This window comes from Sorex fumeus, unplaced genomic scaffold (genome assembly GCF_029834395.1).
Source record: "Sorex fumeus unplaced genomic scaffold, SorFum_2.1 ptg000058l, whole genome shotgun sequence".
Classification (NCBI taxonomy): Eukaryota; Metazoa; Chordata; class Mammalia; order Eulipotyphla; family Soricidae; genus Sorex; species Sorex fumeus.
Genome location: NW_026606115.1, coordinates 13,890,899 through 13,911,470, shown reverse-complemented (window position 1 = coordinate 13,911,470; position 20,572 = coordinate 13,890,899). Strand labels below are relative to the sequence as shown.

Here is a 20,572-nt window from a genome sequence, read left to right as displayed (position 1 = left end):
TGGATCACCGCGAGAGCAGTTACAAAGCTTTGAGGTTTAAGTCTCGGTCATACAATGACACACCGTCTTTCACCAGTGCTCATTTTCCACCACCAAAAACCCCAGTATATCCCCCCACCCCACATCCTCCCCCTACCTGTGGGGCAGATGATTTTCACATTACTGTCTACTTTGATTTAATTTAATATTTTTATGTAGGAGTACTGCTATTTATTCAGCCACTGATTAGCTGATTGAATTGTGCATGAACTCCACCTTACTTTTTTTTAATTTTTATAATTTTATTTATTGAATCACCGTGAGAGCAGTTACAAAGCTTTTGGGTCTAAGTCTCGGTCATATAGTGAAACACCGGTACCTTAACCAGTACCCATTCTCTGCAACAACCCCAGTATACCCCCATCCCACACCCTCCCCCTACCTGTGGGGCAAATGATTTCCACATTAATCTCTCTCTACTTGGATCACATTCAATATTTTGACACCAGACCACATTATTATTTGAGATTTTACCCCAACACTCAGATCTGCTGAAAAGGCAACAGTAGACAATTTGTTTTCTATTGCTGCTTATGAATAACATATGATGCCACGTGGCTGCAGTAGTGGCCACGCGATTTTGAAATTCCGAAATTTTAACACTTAAATCTGGAGAAACTTCTGCCAAAACCTGCTGGGTTCCGAGATTTGCTCCTGAGTTTCTTGGATCTTGGCCGTTAAGCAGCTTGATCAGGAGCCAGAAAAGCGGTTCGTGGGTGATGACTTGGGGTCTCGTTGAGGTAGGGAAGATAGGACCGGCTCCACCCCCATCCCGTGAGGCCCTGCGTGTCTCGTCACTGCGGGCCCAGACTTGACTGTCAAATGGCCTCTGAAAGATGATGGCCACAGAGCCGCCAGGGGGAAGCAGGCAGAGGAACAACACCCTTTCCCCCCTGGCGTGGCCCAGCGACAGTAACCTACTGCGTGGTCCGGACGCATTTCTGCCAAAAGCCACTGGGTTTCAAGATTTGTTTCTGAGTCTCTGGGATCATGGCCGTTAAGCAGCTTGATCAGGAGCCAGAGAGGCTGTTTGTGGACGATGACTTGGGGTCTCGTTGGGGTGGGGAGGACAGGACCGGCTTCACTCCCATCCCGTGAGGCCCTACGTGTCTGGTCACTGCGGGCCCAAACCTGACCGTCCAGTGGCTTCTGGAGGATGCCAGCCACCGAGCCGGCAGGGGGAACAGGCTAAGGCACAAAACTTATTCCCACCTGGGGTGGCCTAGTGCCAGTAACCTTTTTCAGGGACTGGATGCATTTCTGCCAAAAGCCACTGGGTTCCGAGATTTGTCTCTGAGTCTCTGGGATCATTGCCATTAAGCAGTTTAATCAGGAACCAGAGAGGCCTTGCCTCCAATTATATAGCTGAGCTGGAGGTGGTTTCTGGGTGTGTCTCCCACATACCTAACTTTTGGCCATTTACTTTCTTGGTAAACTTTGCCCCAAGTTTTTGGGGTCTGGCCAAAGACACAGCAGCAATTTTGGGGTACCTGGAAGTCTGAAGGCGCCATCAGGCTGCTGATGCACTCACCTCACAGGTATAGATTGACCTGCTGACGGCACCATACCCCCAGAAATCTTTTTTTAAACCTTTTATTGAATCACTGTGAGACCATTACAAAGCTGTTCATGTTGGGAACATACAGAATTCCAACACCCATCCCTCCACTAGTGTACATTTCCCAGCACCAGCGTCCCCCGGTTCCCTCCCATCACCCCTCACCCCACCCCCCCGCCTGCTCTATGTCAGGCACTTTTCTTCTCTCTCTCTCTCCCTCCATCTCTCTCTCCTTTTGGGCATTGTGGTTGTCAATATTGATACTGAAAGTTTATCAAGAATTTCCCTTACTAACTTTTAACCCTCAGATCTTGTCCAGCATGATCATTCCCAGCTATTATTGTCATAGCAATCTCTTATCTTATCCTACCTATCCTCAACCACACACATACTTGTGGTTTAGGAGGACTGGTCAATGGCTGAATAAGAATCTTTGACCATAAGGATCTCCTCACCTCACTCTCCCTAATACCCAAAATAGGAGAACCGACACTAAAGAGAACCCTCTTGACCCAGAAGCTTATATTTAATCCAGTTCATGGAAAGTAAAAAATCTTTATATCCTTGGATAAAGGAGAATCACATAACAAGGACATACATGAAAGTTTATTATACTAATACATGTTTCCTGAGTTTTTTAAAAATCCAAACAGTCTGTCTTCCACTCCCATACCTACCATTTCTAGAAATGGACAGAAAAACTATTGTAAAATATATATTTCTATTTACTTTACAAATGTTTCCCCTGGGGTAAAAACAATATATTTCAATTGTTGAAGCATAGGAAGAAATAGAGGCACAAAAACAAACAATATAGCATTTATGAGCCTCCACCAAGAGATGGGGAAACACTAGCTTTCTCTAACACAACATATATAAATACACATTTTAGAAGAAGTAAAGAACTATTGGTGAAACCAGTGTTTAAGGAAGTGATGGAAGAAATACAAGAATATGTAATTGGAAAGACTTCATAGTAGTAAAACAAAATTTCGAAGATATAACGGAAATGACTGGCATATTTGATTGCAAAAGGTTTATAAACTTTACAATGATAAAATACGACTTAAATTTTAAAGAAGAATGAAACTTAAGAAAATATTAAGGACTGGAGTGATAGCACTGTGGGTAGGGCATTTGCCTTGCACACGGTCAACCTGGGTTCGATTCCCAGCATCTCATATGAGCCCCAGAGCACCACCACAAGTAATTCCTGAGTGCAGAGCCATGAGTCACCCCCACGCATTGCCAGGTGTGACCGAAAAACAAAAAAACAAAAAGAAGAAAATATTAAACACAAATATTAATTGTAGATAAATTCAAGGTTCATAAGGAGTAATTAATCTTTATAGGGTATTTTTTATTAATTCATTTAGAAGTTCCTTCATAAATATTTATATATTATGCTTGATAGCTGGGCTGGAGCTATAGCACAGCGGGTAGGGCATTTGCCTCACACACAGCTGACCTAGGTTTGATTCCTCCATCCCTCTCGGAGAGCCCAGAAAGCTACCGAGAGCATCCCGCCCCCACAACAGACCTAGCAAGCTACCTGTGGTGTATTCTATATGCCAACAACAGTAAAAATAAGTCTCACTCCGTGATCCTGGAGCGAGCAGACTCCATTGAGCTACACTAGCATGCGACAGGGATGAATGGAGACATTACTGGTGCCCGCTCAAGCAAACCGATGAACAACAGGACAACAGTGCTAACAGTGCTTGGTAGCTATGCACTTGTTTTGCAAGAAACACTTTCTAAAGTAGGGATGAAGAGATATTACAGTTGGTACAGCATTTGCCTTGTACACAGCAAACATAGTTTTGACCTTTGCACCCCATATGGTCCTCTGAGTCTGCCAGGAGTGACAATGAGCAAAAAGGCAGGTAACTATGCCCTGAGCACCACCAGTTGTGCCCAAAAAACCCTAACAAAAATAACTATTTTCAAAGTGTTTCATATTTGGATTCTGTTATAAATTGCATGGTAAATAATTGATTTCTCATATATTTGATTACCAGAACTAAAATAAAATTTCTATATTGATAAAAATAAATATGAAACAAGTTTAAAATAAAATGATAATCACTGTCACTGTCCTCCTATTGTTCATCGATTTGCTCAAGCGGACCCAGTAATGCCTCCATTGTGACACTTGTTACTGTGTTTGGCATATAGAATATGTCACATGGAACTTGCCAGGCTTTGCCATGCGGGCGAGACACTCTCTGTGGCTTGCCAGGCTCTCTGAGAGGGGTGGAGTAATCGAACCTGGGTCGGTCCAGTAGGCCGAGCGCAAGGCAAACGCCCTACTCACTGTGTTATAAATCAAAAAGACAACCCAACAATAGACAATTTACTGAAGAAATAAAATTTGACTAAAAGTAATTGAGGGAACAGAGAGATAGTAGTTGCTTTAAGGTACATGCCTTGCATAAAGCCAAAACTGCTTGATCTCCAGAATCATACTGTCCTTTGAACACTTCTACATGTGGCCCAAGAGGATTCGAACACCACCTGGGTGGCCCAGGTAATTGGAAACACCATTTACAACTGTGCCTCAAAAATTGACCAAGCTTAGAGGGAGGCTACAGCTGAGCTGACCCAGGTATGTCCAGATCTCTGGAGCCTTCTTGAAATGGGGGAAGGCTGAGTTTCCTCCCTGTTGGAAGGCACAACAATCCTCCCACACCTGACTCCCTGCCTGCATATGAACAGCACAGCTGAGGATTGGAGTGATAGTACAGTGGGTAGGGCATTTGCCTTGCACGTGGTCGACCTGAGTTCTATTCCCAGTATCCCATATGGTTCCCCCAGCACTGCCAGGAGCAATTCCTGAGTGCAAAGCCAGGATTAACCCCTGTGCATTGCCGGGTGTGACCCAAAAAGAAAAAAATTAAAAACTAAATAAATACCACAGATGAGACACCATGCTACTGAATCATCCCATTTTCACAGCCATCTCCAAATTTCTCAGTACTGACAGCACAGCACAGCATATAATATGAAATACTTGTTTAGAAGCACACTAAGCTCAATGAGCTAAAAGCACTAATAAAGAAGGCTCAATTAGCACCTACTAGCTCAGTAAATACTCAGGTAGTGACTTCAGTTCACCCTCAAGAGATACGTGTTATAACAAGCAATAAAAAATAAATAATTTTATGCCTGTAAAAGGAGAAGGCTGAGGGGATATGACAACGGAGAACATTGGTGGAGGAAGGTCACACTACTGGTGGGACTGGTGCTGGAACATTAGCACAGCGGGTAGGGCATCTGCCTTGCATGCAGCCAACATGGCCAACCCGAGTTCGATTTCTCTGCCCCTCTCAGATTGCCAAGAAAGCTACTGAGAGTATCTCGCCCACACGGCAGAGCCTGGCAAGTTCCCCGTGACACATTCGATGTGCCAAACACAGTAACAAGTCTCACAATGTTACTGGGCCCGCTTGAGCAAATCGATGAACAACAGGAGGACAGTGACAGTGACAGTGATGAACTCTGTAAATCAAGGTGTTTAAATAACATTTAAAACATTAAAAAACTAAAAAAAAAAAAAAAGCTCAAGTACCTAGGAATCAACTTAACAAAAGAGGTAAGAGACTCATACAAAGAAAACTATAAAAACACTACCAACACCTTCCCCAGATGGAATCCTGGTGACTGGGATTCTGGCATGCGGGTACCAGGACAATTTTTCCGAACTGCAATGGGGCTTCCCCGGCTCCCAGGAAACCTTTGATTCCAGAAGTCATGTACACAACTGGCCCCTCAGAGCCATCTTACAGCACACAGCAGCAAAGAAGAAAACTGGCTGGAGGGCCTCACAGCTCCTGGAGAATGCTCCGGGCCCCAAACAGAGCCAATATCACCGGGAGGTCCCAGTGGGATAGGTGCTGTCTCCCCGCCTTCTCCAGATGGAATCCCAGTGACCATGAGCTTCTACAAGCATGGCTCTGGCATGCGGCTTACACGGCCGTGTGACATTTCCTGATATGAAAAATGATCAATGAAAAGTAAATCATCCAGCATTTCTCCCTGAAAATCAGGCCTGAATGTTGGTGGGAAAATCTGTGCAAAAGATAATAGCCAACCGAAATACATCTGGACTGTGTATTTGATTATGGTGCTATGCCGCTCTGGGAGGGGAAGGGTGTCTGTCCTTCCGCCTTCCCCCTCTGCGGCAGTGACATGGTGACCTGTATCTTTTAGAGCCTAATGAACAGCCAGGTATGTGACTGCATTGACGAGGCACGTGGGGCTTCATGGGATGGGGGAGGGGGGGTAGAATCGGCCCTGCTCCTCGGCATGACAATGCTCCGGGTTGCCACCCTCAAACGCCTCCTCCGGCTTCTGACCGACCATGAACCCAGAGGCACACATAGCAATCTCAGAATTCAGGGGCTTCTGGAAGTAATCCCTCTAGATTTATTACTAAAATATTAGAAATCCAAATTCACGTGGCTGCTATATTGGCCACACAACATCATATGCTCTTCATAATCAGCATTAGAAAACAAATTTTCTAATGCTGTCTTTGTGGCAGGTCTGAATGTTGGGGAAAATTCCAAACAACAATGGTGGGTCTTTTGTCGTAATATTGAATGTGATCAATGTAGATAGTTAGAGAGAGAGAGAGTAAAGTAGAAATCTGCCACACAGGTGGGGGGTGGGTGGGAGAGGGGTATACTGGGGTTCTTGGTGGTGGAAAATATGAAGTGGTGAAGGACAGGTGTTTGTTCATTGTATGACCGACAGAGACTTGAAGTGAAAGTCTTTATTAGTGTTCTCACGGTGATTCAACAAATAAATAAAAAATATTAAAAACTGTCAATAGATGTTTAAAATGTTAAAATCATTAATAAAATGTTTAAAATGTTATGTAAAAAAACACTACCAAAAGAAATAAAAGAGGACATTAGGAAATGGAAACCCATACCTGTTTATTCATTGAAAGGATTAATGTTATCAAATGGCAACTTTACCCAGAGTATTATACAGATTTAATGCAGTTTCTATAAAAATACCCTAGACATTTTAAAAATACATAGCTCAAACAATGTTTAAATTTTTATGGTGTAATAAAATCTGCTGACCAGCAGGAAGAATTCTAGAAAAATGAAGCTAAGAGATTTCCCTTTCTCCAACTTCATAAGGCTGTAGTAATCAAAACCTGGGACCTGGAGTGATAGTACAGAGAGTAGGTCATAGTACAGCAGGTTGATCACTTGCCTTGCACGCGGCTGATCAGGTTTGATCTCCAGCACCCTTTATGGTTTCCCTTACACTGCCACAAGTAATTCCTGAGTGCAGAGCTAAAAGTAATCCCTGAGTACCACCACGTGTGGCCCCCAAACAAAGAAACAAACAAAAATCCAGTGTGCTACTGGAATAAGAACAAACTCTTAGTCAATGGAATATAATTGAGAGTCCAGAGAAATATCCTTGGATCTATAGACAGTTAACCTTCAAAAAGTGCCAAAAGTATGAAGTGGAACAAGGAAATTATTTTCAATAAATGGTGCTTAAAAACTGGTTGATCACAGGCAAAAATTTACTCAGAGGCCTTTCTAATGATATGCACAAGAGTCAACTAAAATGATTAAAGACATCAATATTAGATCTGAATCCATAAATTATATGAAAGAAAACATAAGAATACTTCATGACATCAAATCTAGAGACATGTTCAATGATTGAATGCTTTTAACCAAACAAAAAAAAAGTAAAGACAAATTGACTACATAAAACTAAGAAGACTTCAGCACCACAAAAGAATTGACAAGACCAAAAAGACATCTCACAGACTGGGAAAGAATATTACTCACTAATCATCTGATAAAGTGTTAATATCCAAGATATGTAAAGCACTGGTAGGACTTCACAAGAAAAATATAATTACTCCTGTCAAAAATGGCTGGGGGAAGATGAACAGAAATTTCCTCAGAGAAGACATACAGATGACCAAAAATATATAAAAATTCTCATCACTTATCATCAGGAAAATGCAAATCAAAAGAGTGTGATCCTCAACTCACATGAGTGAGCCTGACACGTATCACAAAGATGCAAGACAACCAGCATTGCCATGGATGTGGGGGGAAAAGGACTATTGGTGGTGGGAATGTTGACTTATCCAAACTTTGTGGAAAACAATGTAGATGCTTCTCAAAAAAAAAAACCTAGAAATTGAGCTCCTGTATGACATAGCAATTCCCTGAAGGGTCCAAAGAACCTATTCAGAAAACATTTTTACTCCTATCTTCATTGCCACTCTAGTCTCAGTGGTCAAAATCTGAAAACGAGCCAAGTGTCCAGGAACAATGATTGGATATAGAAACTATGGTCCATTGATACAATGGACTACAACTCGGCTATAAAAAAAAGATGAAATAATTAAATTGGCTTCTACATGGATAATCTGGAGAATTTCCTGCTGAGTGAAGTTAGAAGGAAAGAGTCAGCCACAGGAAGATCTTTTTCACATATGGAATATAAAGAAATATAGAAGGGACTAAAATGCCCAAAGGCAACAAAAACTGAGACGTGGTCTTCAGTAGAAAGTTTACCATGGGAGAGAATAAGGTATAAGAGAATGGGGATTATTATTTAGGATCTGATTTTAGGGCAGGCTTGGGTGGTGGTGGGAACATTCTAAATAATAGTGGTGGGAAGGTGTATTGGTGGGATTGGTGTTGAAATATTGAGTGTAATAAATTGCTGTGAACAACTTTATAAAAATAACATTAAAAAATAAATTAAAAAGAGAATGGGGGTGGATACTGGGACATGGTGGAAGGAAGAGATGACTCCAGTGGAGGGTATAATGCTGGATTGACTTATATAAGAAACCTTCTGTTAACAGTACTATATACCACGCTGCCTAACATAAAATACATTTTTGAGTATTTGGAATATGTAGAAAATTATTATTATTGGATATCCCTTGAAACTGAGATAGGAGTTGAGAAATTTTAAATAATTAAAAATTCAACTAAATTAAAATTAAATTTAAATTTAATTAATTAAAAAAGAAATAATTTCATATTATTTTGTACATGATTACATATTAATATAATATAAGGCATCTAAAATATAATAGCTCATTTAATGGATCACTCAAACAAACCTTTACCTATGGATTGACATTTCCACTGTCTTTAACTCTCATTGTTAAGGTCTCAAGTTATTATCTGTATGCATTTCAGTGTGTGTGATTATGTGTGTATGTATCAAGGCAGCATACATAAGACATATACTTTGAAATATATTTAATAGAGATTACTATGTTATGCACATGTCTTCAAGACTTTTTGGGTGTGGTGACACAGAATAATATTGACATTTGGGAAATGACTGTGACTTTTAGTCACACCATCTGACTATGAGTCTGAAACCTATACCAGAACTTGTGTCCTAGGCCAAATTTTTTATAACTTGCTCTCCAGCTGAATATAAAAGTACTTTAGACAAGTTTATAAGTAACAGAAAATGTTACTGATTTTTTGGTTTGTAAATACGTTAAATCAGATTTTTGTCAATTAAGTCATAAGTTATATGAACATTGCTCAATTCCTTTTAAAAATGTGAAAGCATTTCCAGAAGGGATGACCTTCTATTTTTAAGAGTTTCCAACTTCCCCCATGATGCCTTCAATAACTAATCAGAAGGTAAATTTCTTTCTCCGAGCTAAAAGAACAACATTTCTATCACATCCACTTAAATGAAAGAGGAATTCAAGAAGAGGACTCTAAGATGAGCAATATTTAAGTGGGAGGAGAAGAAGCTTGTTTGAAAAAAAACAAGAGGAAAGGTGATTCAAATTTCCTTGCTGAGACCATGCCCTGTTAAAAACTTCCACTTATGCTCCATACTAGACACTATACAGCACTAATGTTCAATGACCTAATCAAAAGCATGGTTTCTACCAAAAAGAAGACTAAATTTACTACAAAATTAATGGAGAGAAACACATGTAAAGAAGGAATAGGTGTGTCACTCTTCTCCCTGTCAGCAAGCTTCATTCCTGATTTATTTAACTTATGCTGATAAAGGAGATAAATGTTTAAGTGATGGGCTTCAGATGCTGTTTCAGTTCTTACCAAGAATATTTTCACAGTTACTTCTCATGAATAAGTTCAGTGGAGCAGAGAATGTCCCTCTTGGACCAGTTCCACCATTTGCTTCTTTTGATGCAACCAAAATGGGGAACTAGAACACTAGTTTTTACATCAAATTTAGAGCAAATGTCCACATCAGAGGTGGCCAAAAAAGGTGAGGCTCATACTCGGCAGAGATAGCAGAAATGCACATAACAAAAGCAGAAATGGCCTGGTTCTTGAATATCAACCAAATATGGTGGCAAGAAGGGTTAATATCCCCCTTTTTTGCACTCAGCTTTCTCCAAAGTGTTAGCCCATCACACGGATGGCTGACTTTCTAGAAATATTCCCTGGCTGTGTGGGGACGTTCCTTTCAATAAATGGCATCCAGTTTGCTCATGGTCCCTGGAATCTCAATTTCCTCAAAGGATTTTTCATCAGTGTTCAGTTCATGGGAAGTTTTCTTTTTTCCTTCTTCATTTTTCAGCATAAGGGAATAGGCAGAGCCTGCTTCACTTTTTCTTTTTTTCCCTTTCTGTATTCTTCTTTTTTTTTTTATAAAGTGAAAACCTTTGCTGAAGAGTCTGAAATTTGGGAAAAAATCCAGCTCATCTGTCGGATATTTCTAGAGTTACGTAAAATGGAATGAGATTTGTACAGTTTAGAACAGGAAAAGGAAAATAGGCTAATGTGTCATGTGTTGTATGAGATGAAAACTATATGATAATCAGAAAAACAGTCCCAAATTTAGTTGGCCTGATTCAAAGCTCTCATTCTTTTATCAACTCATGCATAAACCAGTAACATTCACTTTCTTCTCTTAGAATAACGAAATGGCCACAGTGGGACTAAATCCCAATCCCTACAGATTATAACCATATTTTCAAAAAATTACAAGCAAGTACCTTGCGTTTTTAATAACTCAATACACTTACGTTTTATTTGCTCTGCTTTGCTTCCTTCTAGGAAAAGAAAGAACAGCAACAAAGAAAAGTTGTATTTCATGACTCCCATTTTCCACCTTTTTCTCATCTTGGCTACTTCAAAAGGTAAGTCAAAAGTTTCAGGGCCTGATGTATTCGCACTGTTGGGAGGGAAAAAAAGACTTAAAAACAAATCCTTTGGAACTGATGGAGATCATTGGTGCTTAGGCCTCTAAGTCGCTAGAAAAATAAAAAAGCTGGAGAATTTACATAAGTGCCAGCATTGTTTTCCTGAATAAGAAGGAGATCTTGTCTCCCATGTCTTATAAAGATTGTGGGAGAATAATCAAGCCAATAAACATGCATTCCTATCTAACTTGAAGACTAAACTCTTTTGGGCGATTCATAAGGAAATAAAAATAAATTTTAAAATCCTCATTTCTAAAGAAATTAAAGTTGATTTCTCAAGAGATTTTTCTTCGGGAGAAAAAGGGAAACTGAAGTTTGCAAAACGGCTACATTGGCAAACAATATGAAAGTAATAGGCATGAGACCCAAACAATTTCTGAAACAAAAGTTAACTAATCTGAGTTTCAAGACTACTGTTAATATTAATCCTTCAGGGATGAAGCAGAAATTGATCAATGTTTCTCTTGTGTTCTCATGAGATAAGAATCTTCATCTTGGCTACTTATTCTGAGAAAAGACTGTTTCAAGTTGCAAATAGATACAAACATCTGAATGGTTCAGATATATACATTTCACATAAAGTCCATTATGAAATAGAAACTTGCTTGGCTACTTATCTTGGGGGAAAAGACAGTTTCAAGTTGCAAATAAATACAAACACTGAAAAGATTCAGTCATATACATTTCACATAAAGATCATTATGAAATAGAAATTTGAAATAGACCACTTTTAAGGAAAATTAGGCAAATTTAAACACATAATAATTCCACATTATATCACTATACAAAAGATCATCAGAGGAAGCATAATTCTTAAATATAGGAAGCAAGCTTGAATTTCCAATCTAACGGGTATAAATCTAACATAAATTGAGTTTTAGAACACAGAAACTTTGCAACAGCTTATATCTAGTCATATAGGTCATTGCATAGGTTTTAAATTTGCAGAAATGCTTTCAATTGATGATCTAAAATATTTTAATATTCTCGAACACAACTTTTCAATTTGGGATTGACACTGAATAGGAAATAATTCATCAACCTCAGAGATTACAATCTAAATATTGAATATAAAGAGGTGAAGTATGAAATATGAAGCTAGGTCTGAAGGAATGCCAAAGGATCATTCTGGAGAACTGAATTTGAGGCAATGATGGAATTTCCGTATCTCTTACTTTCAACGCTACCAATCTGCTCAGATGTTCAAAACCCATTGTTTCAAATTATAAACATGTTAACTATGGAAGCAGTGAGCATAGAGAGTAATCTTTGCTTTTGAGGATTTGCAGAGAATGTGCCTTCTCACTTTCCTTCATAACTTGAACAAGAACTAAATTCTCCTAGGATTCTTACCCTGCCACAGGCCCCAGATCTAATGCCATGCAATTTTGGCTCACTTTCAATCACTCTATCCTCTGAGCTACCAGGTTTTCTTGAAACAAACTATTTTCATAAATAGCTTGCTCACACCAATGATGATCTTCCTGAGTCTCCTTAATAAGTTTGTTACCTAAGATTCCAAATGAGAAAAACAATTTAACCACCGAACCCAAGTTATCACAATCACATATTGATGTTGGGGGAAATTTTTTAAACCATAATTTTCTGGTCTCTCCAATCAACAGGATTGTTTTTTCTTGTACAATGGTTGGGTGATTTGGTGAACAGTAACATTGCTTCATAACTCAAGCTGGCAAGAAAGCAGCTGTTAGAATTATTTTTTGCCTTTATGGCTTCTAACTAAGTCTATAAGAAAATATTAAAGTTGGTGACTAGAAAGCAATTTCTTTTGGTGTTCCTGTCATCTGTGTGATCTTTCAAGCTGTAATAAAGTACATCAGAAAAGAATTGCTTTATAAGTATTCACTTTTGATTTACACGATCCTAAAGTCCTGTCTTGGGACTTTACAGAAATACAAACTGAGAAGAGTTCCCTCCGCAGGTCTTTTCACAATTCAATTTGTCTTCATCAATCTAAGTTTTCTTATTTCTTGAGGGGATGGTGGAGGATAGCTAAGCCATTTTGGGGGGCAACAGCAATAAAGAGAAGCAAGTATTGCTCAGAAAACATGTTCATTTTCATATTTGAAAAGAGCCACACTTTCCTTTTCAAATTATACTTTGACCCAGTTAACTGGAGTGATTTCTGCATTAACTCTGTCAGCTTCACACAGGCTGCTGTGACATCAAACTTTCATTGGCTCTTTTACAAGTTGCTTAGAAATGTAATAATTGCTTGATATATTTAGGGGGGTCCAGACCCCAACAAGAAAGCAACAAACAAAATCCTGAAATTAACAAGGTAAAGTGAGCTTTAACAAGGGAAAAAGGAAAATGTCAGAACCTAAAGAAATGTATAAATTTTTATGCATTTATGAAACATTGTTCATTTACATCAAGCAAGGGGACCAAGGCCACTTTGCCTAGTTGCCACTGCAAAGCAATCTGGGTCATGGGCATCAAAGTCTGTCTAGTCTCAGAACAGATCTTGTTAAAACAGAACCAGAGATATTCTCCAAGGAAAGCTAGAGATGAGCATATCCACCAGTTCTTCACAATCCACTGTGCTTCTTTAATCCTCTTCAGAGGTTTGACTGGCCCTGAAATCTCACATTAACTGTCATCCCTGTGATTGCTTCTAGGGTGGCATTTCTTACAGAAAAACAGTAAAAAGACACTAGAGTCGGAGGCTCATGTCTATCAGCTAAACTCTCCACACTGTACTACCCCATAAAAGTCCAGTTTGCCAGGAGTAAACTAACAATGAAACAATGGCAGATCTTGCCTAGAGTATATCGTCAGATATGATGTCTTTATTACTGGTTATGACCGACAAGCATAGCAATGCATTTAGTTTGCAAAACACCTTGCAAGGTTTTTTTTCTTTCATTTTATTCTACACAATTCTATTTTCAAAATGGGCACCCTCAAACCCAGAGAATTCCAGTGACTTACCAATTTTTAAATAGTAACAGGGCCAGAAGGGACTGGAAGGCTGGTGTTCTAGGCCTCAAACTCTGGCATTACTGTGTGGATTTCAGAGCCCAGCATTTCAAATTCTGACCCCATGGTCAGGGTCGGAAAATGAGCCCAGAGGATAACAGAACTTCTCGCCTGTCCGCTCTATTTCATTAACTTGAGCACTTATTAATCACTAGCTGGTCCAGGACGCTTCAGCCAGCAGGAAACGGTACCGACATGAGGGATAACTAAGATAGAGAGCTACTCAAGTGGAATCCCGAAGCCTCTGAACATGGAAGTCTGCAGGCCAAGTAGGGAGTGGCAAGTGGTGAGTTCGAATCTAGATCCTGCCTTGGTTCCCTCGTGCACCAGTGGCCCCACCACAGCCCTAACACAGCAGATAGACTCACTGAGCTGGGTGGCAGGTCAGGGGGAAGACAGAACGCCCTGTGTAAACTTCCAAGGACAGTTCCAGAGGCCAACAGAAGATACACCACCTGTGCAAAGGCTGAAAAAGAAAATAGGGAAAGCGGCGCCTGACACTGCTCACTGACCTGGCCATTGGCCTCTTCTGTCTTCCACGCGTGCACAGGCTCCGAGCTCCCTGGGGCGCTCCTCCGAGGTCTGGGGCTCGCAGGTTGTGGAGAGAGCTAGAGAGTGCGCGAAGGGGGAGGGGGGACTCAAAAGTGGGTGGGATGAAAAACATCACCGCCCTCACACGAGGGAGTAGCGGCTTCCTCGACTCCAGGGGGCCGAGCCAAATCACGGGTGCTGCAACCGGGGGCCACCTGCCCCGCTCGCTCCCCACTTGGCCCAAGAGGCCGCTCTTCGTAACTGGAGGGAAGTCCGTGAGCACGCAGAGGCTGAGCCCGCACTCGCTCTCCACCCCCGGGCACCGTGGTTTTATTCCTGATCCTCTAACACATTTCTTAACAAGTTAAGAAATCGGGAGAAAGTGTGGGGTTTAGCCTGCAACTTTCCCACCAAGAGACGCCCCCACAGCACCCCCTCCTCCGGCTTAGCGAGCTTTGGGGTCTTAAAGGGACCGCACATCTCCTCCGGCCCCTCCTCCCTCTCTTGTGCTGGATGCTCTAAAGAGCTCCCCACCACACTCATTGGCGCAAAAAGACTTAGACTGTGCTCTGGTTTTCTTGTCTGGGAATTCGCAATCCCTCTTCTCTCCCTCAAGACAGCCTTTCAGGGTGCACCTGGTTATGTTTTAGGTTGGTGCACCCCACACAGGGGAAACTGTCCTCGTGAAGTATGCCCTAATAAACTGCTTGTCATTTTGGAGTGTTTCCCAAATCCACATTACAAATGGTAGAGTGATAAAACCTTCCTGTCCTTCAAGACAGAGTGGAGATGAGTGTGTGAATGGAAGGAAAGGGGACAACTTCAAAGTCTCCTTTCCCCCCAAGAGTGCTCTCAGGGAAAGACTTTTAACAGCTCCTAAGGAACTTGAAAACGTTGAGTGACTCACCAAAGCCACCACTGTTCGAGGGATCCTGAAGATTATGAGTTTGGCCAACAGCCTTGAAATCACAATAGCAAGTGGTTCTACATGGAAAGTATCATGCTAAGTGAAATGAGCCAGAAAGAGGGGAACAGACATAGAAAGACTGCACTCATCTGGGGAATATAAAGTAACAGAATGGGAGTCGAACACCCAAGAATAGTTGAGATAAGTACCGAGAGGTCTGCTCCAGGGCTTGGAATCTGGCAGCAGAAGCTGGAGGAAAAGGCAGCTCAGATAGAGAAGGGAACACCAAGTAAAGGATGTTTGGAGAACTCACCGGGATGCGAGATGCATGCTGAAAGTAGACTATAGACCGAACACGATGGCCACTCATTACCTCTATTGCAAACTACAAGACCCTGAGGGAAAGAGTGAGCAAAAGGGAATGCCCTTCCACAGAAGTGGGGTGGGGGGATGGGGTGTGAAAGTGGGAGGGCTACTAGGATAATTGGTGGTGGAGAATGGGCACTGGTAGAGGGATGGGTACTTGATCATTGTATAACTGAAACCCAAGCAAGAAAGTTTGTAAGTCTACAACTGTACCTCAAGGTGTTTCACTAATAAAAAAATAAATAAACAACATCCTCCCTTAAAAAAGCTGCTGATGAACCTGAGACAGACTAGTGCAAATTAGTGTCTATTCAATGAGTGATAATTATAAAGAATCCATCAGCATCCTCTGAGGCTTTCAAAGCACTTCCTTCACAGAGGTATCCATTTATATTTTAAGCTCCCTGAATTTAAAGAGAAGCTACATGAATTTTTTGCAACTTAGAAATAGGTATTATTGATATTCAGAACATCCATATAGCAATTTAAGGCTTACAGAGATGCACATCTCGCCTCTTATATACATGATTGTTACTTGTTTAACTCTCCAACAAACTGTGGCCTCAGGTATCAGAGTTTGTGTGGACCTTCTGGAGAATGCAGCTCAGTCCCTTCATGACACAGAAGAAGAAACTGATTGGTAGGGGTGAGAGTGTGGAGGGCAGGCAGGTAGAGGAGGAGATGTACTCAGGGTCACACAACTACTGAATATTTAAACAAGATTTCAATTCAGATTTTCAGATTTTGGAAGGTAGCATCCATAGAGGGTTGAAACCAACTACTCAATTCTATAAATGAGGAAATCATGCTCAGGAAAATAAAAAAACATCATCTCAGTAACAGAGAACAAAGGGAAATGAAACCCTCTTTTTCTTACTACAGAAGTGTTATTACTGTCCAACTAGCCCCTCCATTGTTGCAGATGTTTATTTCACATTTAATGAAGTAAAGGATGCCTTTTCTGAACTTCCTCCTCTAGGATTTGAAATATCTAGCCCTGTCCCATTTCTTGAGCTACTCTGTATCACCACATACACTGTTTGTACCATAATAAACTAGTGTCAACTTGTTGACTTTGCTGTCTTACAAATGTTCTCATGCCATTTAATGTGTTGATATTTTGTCATATTGTTTCTCAGTGAGTTCTTTAAACTGGCTCTTCATTCTCTTTGTATCTTATTCCCTCAATGACCATATTCACTGTAAAAATGCTTAAAGAGGATTCAGGAAAGTGAGTTTCAGGGAATAGCCTAGAACAGCATGAATTCTGGTATTTAAAAGCAGTAGACTCACTGAGATTTAAAAGCTCATCTACAATCACTCACTCCCCTTGATTAATTTAATAGTTTAAATTTCTGCATAAGAAACCATTCCCAAACTAATGGCTTAAAAACTTAAACCAATTTATTAACTTCAAATGATTCTTTTCAACTGGGACATTTTTGCTCAGAATCTCTTAGACATTTGGCAACTACATAAGGGGACTGCTAGAATTCTCTGAAGGAGTCTTTATTAGTGTAAAATGCTGGTGACTCTTGTATTAGTTATAGTCTTGAATTCTGAATTGGGAACACCAATTTTCAGTGAGTCTTTTAGTCTTTAGACCTGGTAAAAGTCTAGACTGATAAAAGTCTAGACTTTTACCAGGTCTTATTCAAAATAAATTGCTCTAAATCTCTAGACTTTTGCATTTAAGAATGTTATATGAAATTATGCAGTTTGTGTGTGCAAGATTGATTTTTATGTTCAATTCTCTGGAGATACATTCTATTTGTTTCAGATATCAGGAACTTGTTTCTCTGGGGACATTGGTGGAGGGAAGTGAAAACTGGTATTGGACATTGCATACTTGAAACTCAATAATGAATATCTTTGTAAATCATGAAGCCCCAACAACCTTTGGGAGGAGGAGGTTGGGCCACATCTAGCAGTTCTCAGGGCTTACTCCTGGTTCTGTGCTCAAGAATCACTTCTGATGGGCTCCAGGGAATCATATGGAGTGTCAGGGCTCGAACCTCTATCAGCAGCATGCATAGCAAATGCTGCATCTGCTGTACTATCTATCAGGCCCTAATGAACTTACTTTCGAGAGATCCTGTTTCTTTTAATGTTAAATAGTATTTTTGTGTTGTTATCTTTTTGGTTTGGGGTCATATCTGGCAGTTCTCAGGGCTTACTCACAACTCTGAGGTAAGGGATCACTCTTGGAGGGGCAAGGGACCATATAGGCTACTATGGATGGGACTTAGGTCAGTTGTGTGAAAGGCAAGTGCCGTACACTCTGTATTATTGCTCTGCCCCCGTTGAATAGTATTCTGTTGTGTGAATATATTATAACTTATTCAACTATCCATCCATCATGGCAGAACTTGATGGCAGAGTTGATTCCTGATCAGGAAGTTAAAAATAAAGCTGCTAGAAACACTTGTCTGATAAAAAGATTACATTCATCTGGGGGACATAAAGTAACAAAATAGGAGATTAATACCCAAGAATATCCGAGATCAGTATCAGGAGGATTGCTCCATGGCTTAGAGGCCAGCCGGGCATTCTAGGGGAAAGGACAGCTCAGATAGAGAAGGGAGCACCAAATAAAGGGTGTTTGGAGGATCCTCCCAGGAGGGGAGATGCATGTTGAAAGTAGACTATGGACTAAACATGATTGCCACTCAATGCCTCTTTTGCAGAGCACAACACCCAAAAGGAGAGAGAGAACAAAAGGGAATGCTCTGCCACAGAGGCAGGGTGGGATGGGGGGATGGAGGTGGGAGGGATACTGGGATCTATGGTGGTGGAAAATGGGCACTGGTGGAGGAATGGGTATTTGATCATTGTATAATCGAAACCCAAGCACAAAAATTTGTAAGTCTACAACGTACCTCATGGTGTTTCACTAATAAAAAAATAAATATATAAATAAAGAAAGAAAAAAAGAAACACTTGTCTGCAGATTTTGAATGAAAGTAAATTTTCCCTTCTCAACAAATGCCCAACAGCGCACTTTCTGGGCTCTGTGGTATGAATATATTTAAATTTATAAAGTACGATTTAATATTGCTCCATGAGTATTAAGAGATCCATTTTTCTTCTTCTTTCTCAACATTTACTGTTGCTATTTTTGTTAATTATTCTGATTTGGTATAATGATATCTAATTTTTATGATTTTTAATTTCCATTTCCCTGTGGTATCTACCATATTTTCATGTCTTAGATATCTATATATCCTCTTTAGTGAAATATTTCACGATGTATTTCACACACTTTCAAATTGTGTTGTTTTCTTGTAGTTGAATTTTTAAATTTCTGTATATATTCTAAATAGTGTTCCATTATTGCATATGTCATTCACAAATATTGTTTCCTGCTTATATCTTGCATTTTATCCTCTACACATGTGCTTTCATAGAACATAATATTTTAGTTTTATAACATCCAACTTATTGTGTGTTACATATTATGTTTTGAGGTTAACCTAAGAAAACTTGCCCTGGGCCAGAGCGATAGTAGAGCAGGTAGGACATTTGCATGCAGTAGACCTGAGTTCAATACCCAGCATCCTATATGGTCCCCCAAGCACCACCAGGAGTAAATTATTGAGTACAGAGCCAGGAGTAACCCCCCTGAGCATAGCTGGGTGTGACTCAAAAAAGCAAAAACAAAAGAAAATGAAAACTTTCCCTAACCCTTGGTTTTGAGTGTCTCCTCCTATATTCTTGTGTTATTTTAATATAGTAGCTAACGTTTTATATTTAAGTTTTAAATCTATGATTCATTTTTAATAAATTGTTATAGAAACTCTGAAGTTTAGATCATAATTCTTTTTTTACCTATAAATATCTAATTGCTGTATCATAATTTTGGGGAAAAGTTACGTGTCCTCCATTGTAGACCATTTAAACTTTGGTTCAAGTTATTTGTGAGTCTATTTCCATATTTTTATGTTGTTTCACTCACCCATGTGTACATTCTCCATCAACAACATTCAGTTTTTATTATTACACACCTATCACTGTCACTGTAACTGTCCTCCCATTGTTCATCGATTTGCTCAAGCAGGCCCAGTAACGACTCCATTGTGAGACTTTGTTGTTACTGTGTTTGGCATATCGAATATGTCATGAGGAGCTTGCCAGGCTTTGCCGAGTGGGCGAGATACTCTCAGTAGCTTGCTGGGCTCTCTGAGAGGGGCGGAGGAATCGAACTCTGGTCAGCCATGTTGGCTGCGTGCAAGGCAAATGCCCTACCCTCTGTGCTATTGCTCCATCCCAACACACATATAGTAAGTCTTAATATTAAATAGAGTGACTCCTCTTGCTTATTCTAATTTTTAAGATTGTTTTATCTATTCTAGGTGCTATACATTTCTGAATAAATTTTAGAGTAAGTCTGTCTATGTCTTCAAACCATTCTAAGATTTGGAAAGAAATTCCATTAAATATAGAACAACTTGAGAAGAATTGACAATTTTAGTGTATTGAGTTTTCTAATTCATGAAAATAGTATGTCCCTCCATTTGTTAATATCTTCTTTGATTTCAGTTGTTTGTGCCCTTTGTACAGATCAAATTCCTGTATACTCATATCTATGTATTTCATTTCCTTTATTGCAGTTGTAAATGTTATTGGTTTTTAATTTCAATTTACACATGTTCATTGCTATCTTATATTAGTGTGTTTAATAGCTGTGATGCTGATTCTATGTACTGTATGTTGCAAGATTCATATTCATTTAAATTTGTTTTACTATTTAAATTTATTGAGATATCATTAACATAAGTTTACAGCATGATTATTTTATATACGTACATATTGTGAAATGATTGCCACAACAACGTTAACTCAAACATCCATTACATCACATAATCACAATTTTAAGCAACTTTCAAATATATCATGGTCACGGCCCTCCCATTGTTCATCAATTTGCTTAAGCGGGCCCAGTAATGTCTCCATC

The 20,572-nt window shown here is 39.9% G+C and overlaps 1 protein-coding gene across 3 annotated transcripts in view; it reads right to left on the bottom strand.

Moving 5' to 3' along the window:
• The window catches only part of CHRDL1 (chordin like 1), a 183,757-nt gene extending 169,237 nt beyond the window's left edge, over positions 1–14,520 (bottom strand). For all 3 annotated transcript variants that reach the window (XM_056125803.1, XM_056125804.1, XM_056125805.1), the window contains exons 1-2: positions 14,327–14,520; positions 10,635–10,783 (exon numbers count right to left, since the gene is read on the bottom strand). In XM_056125803.1, coding sequence (XP_055981778.1) covers positions 10,635–10,783; positions 14,327–14,478 — 301 coding nt within the window. In that variant the 5' untranslated portion in view covers positions 14,479–14,520. The remainder of the gene's footprint in view (positions 1–10,634; positions 10,784–14,326) is intronic.
• Positions 14,521–20,572: the final 6,052 nt, after the last annotated feature.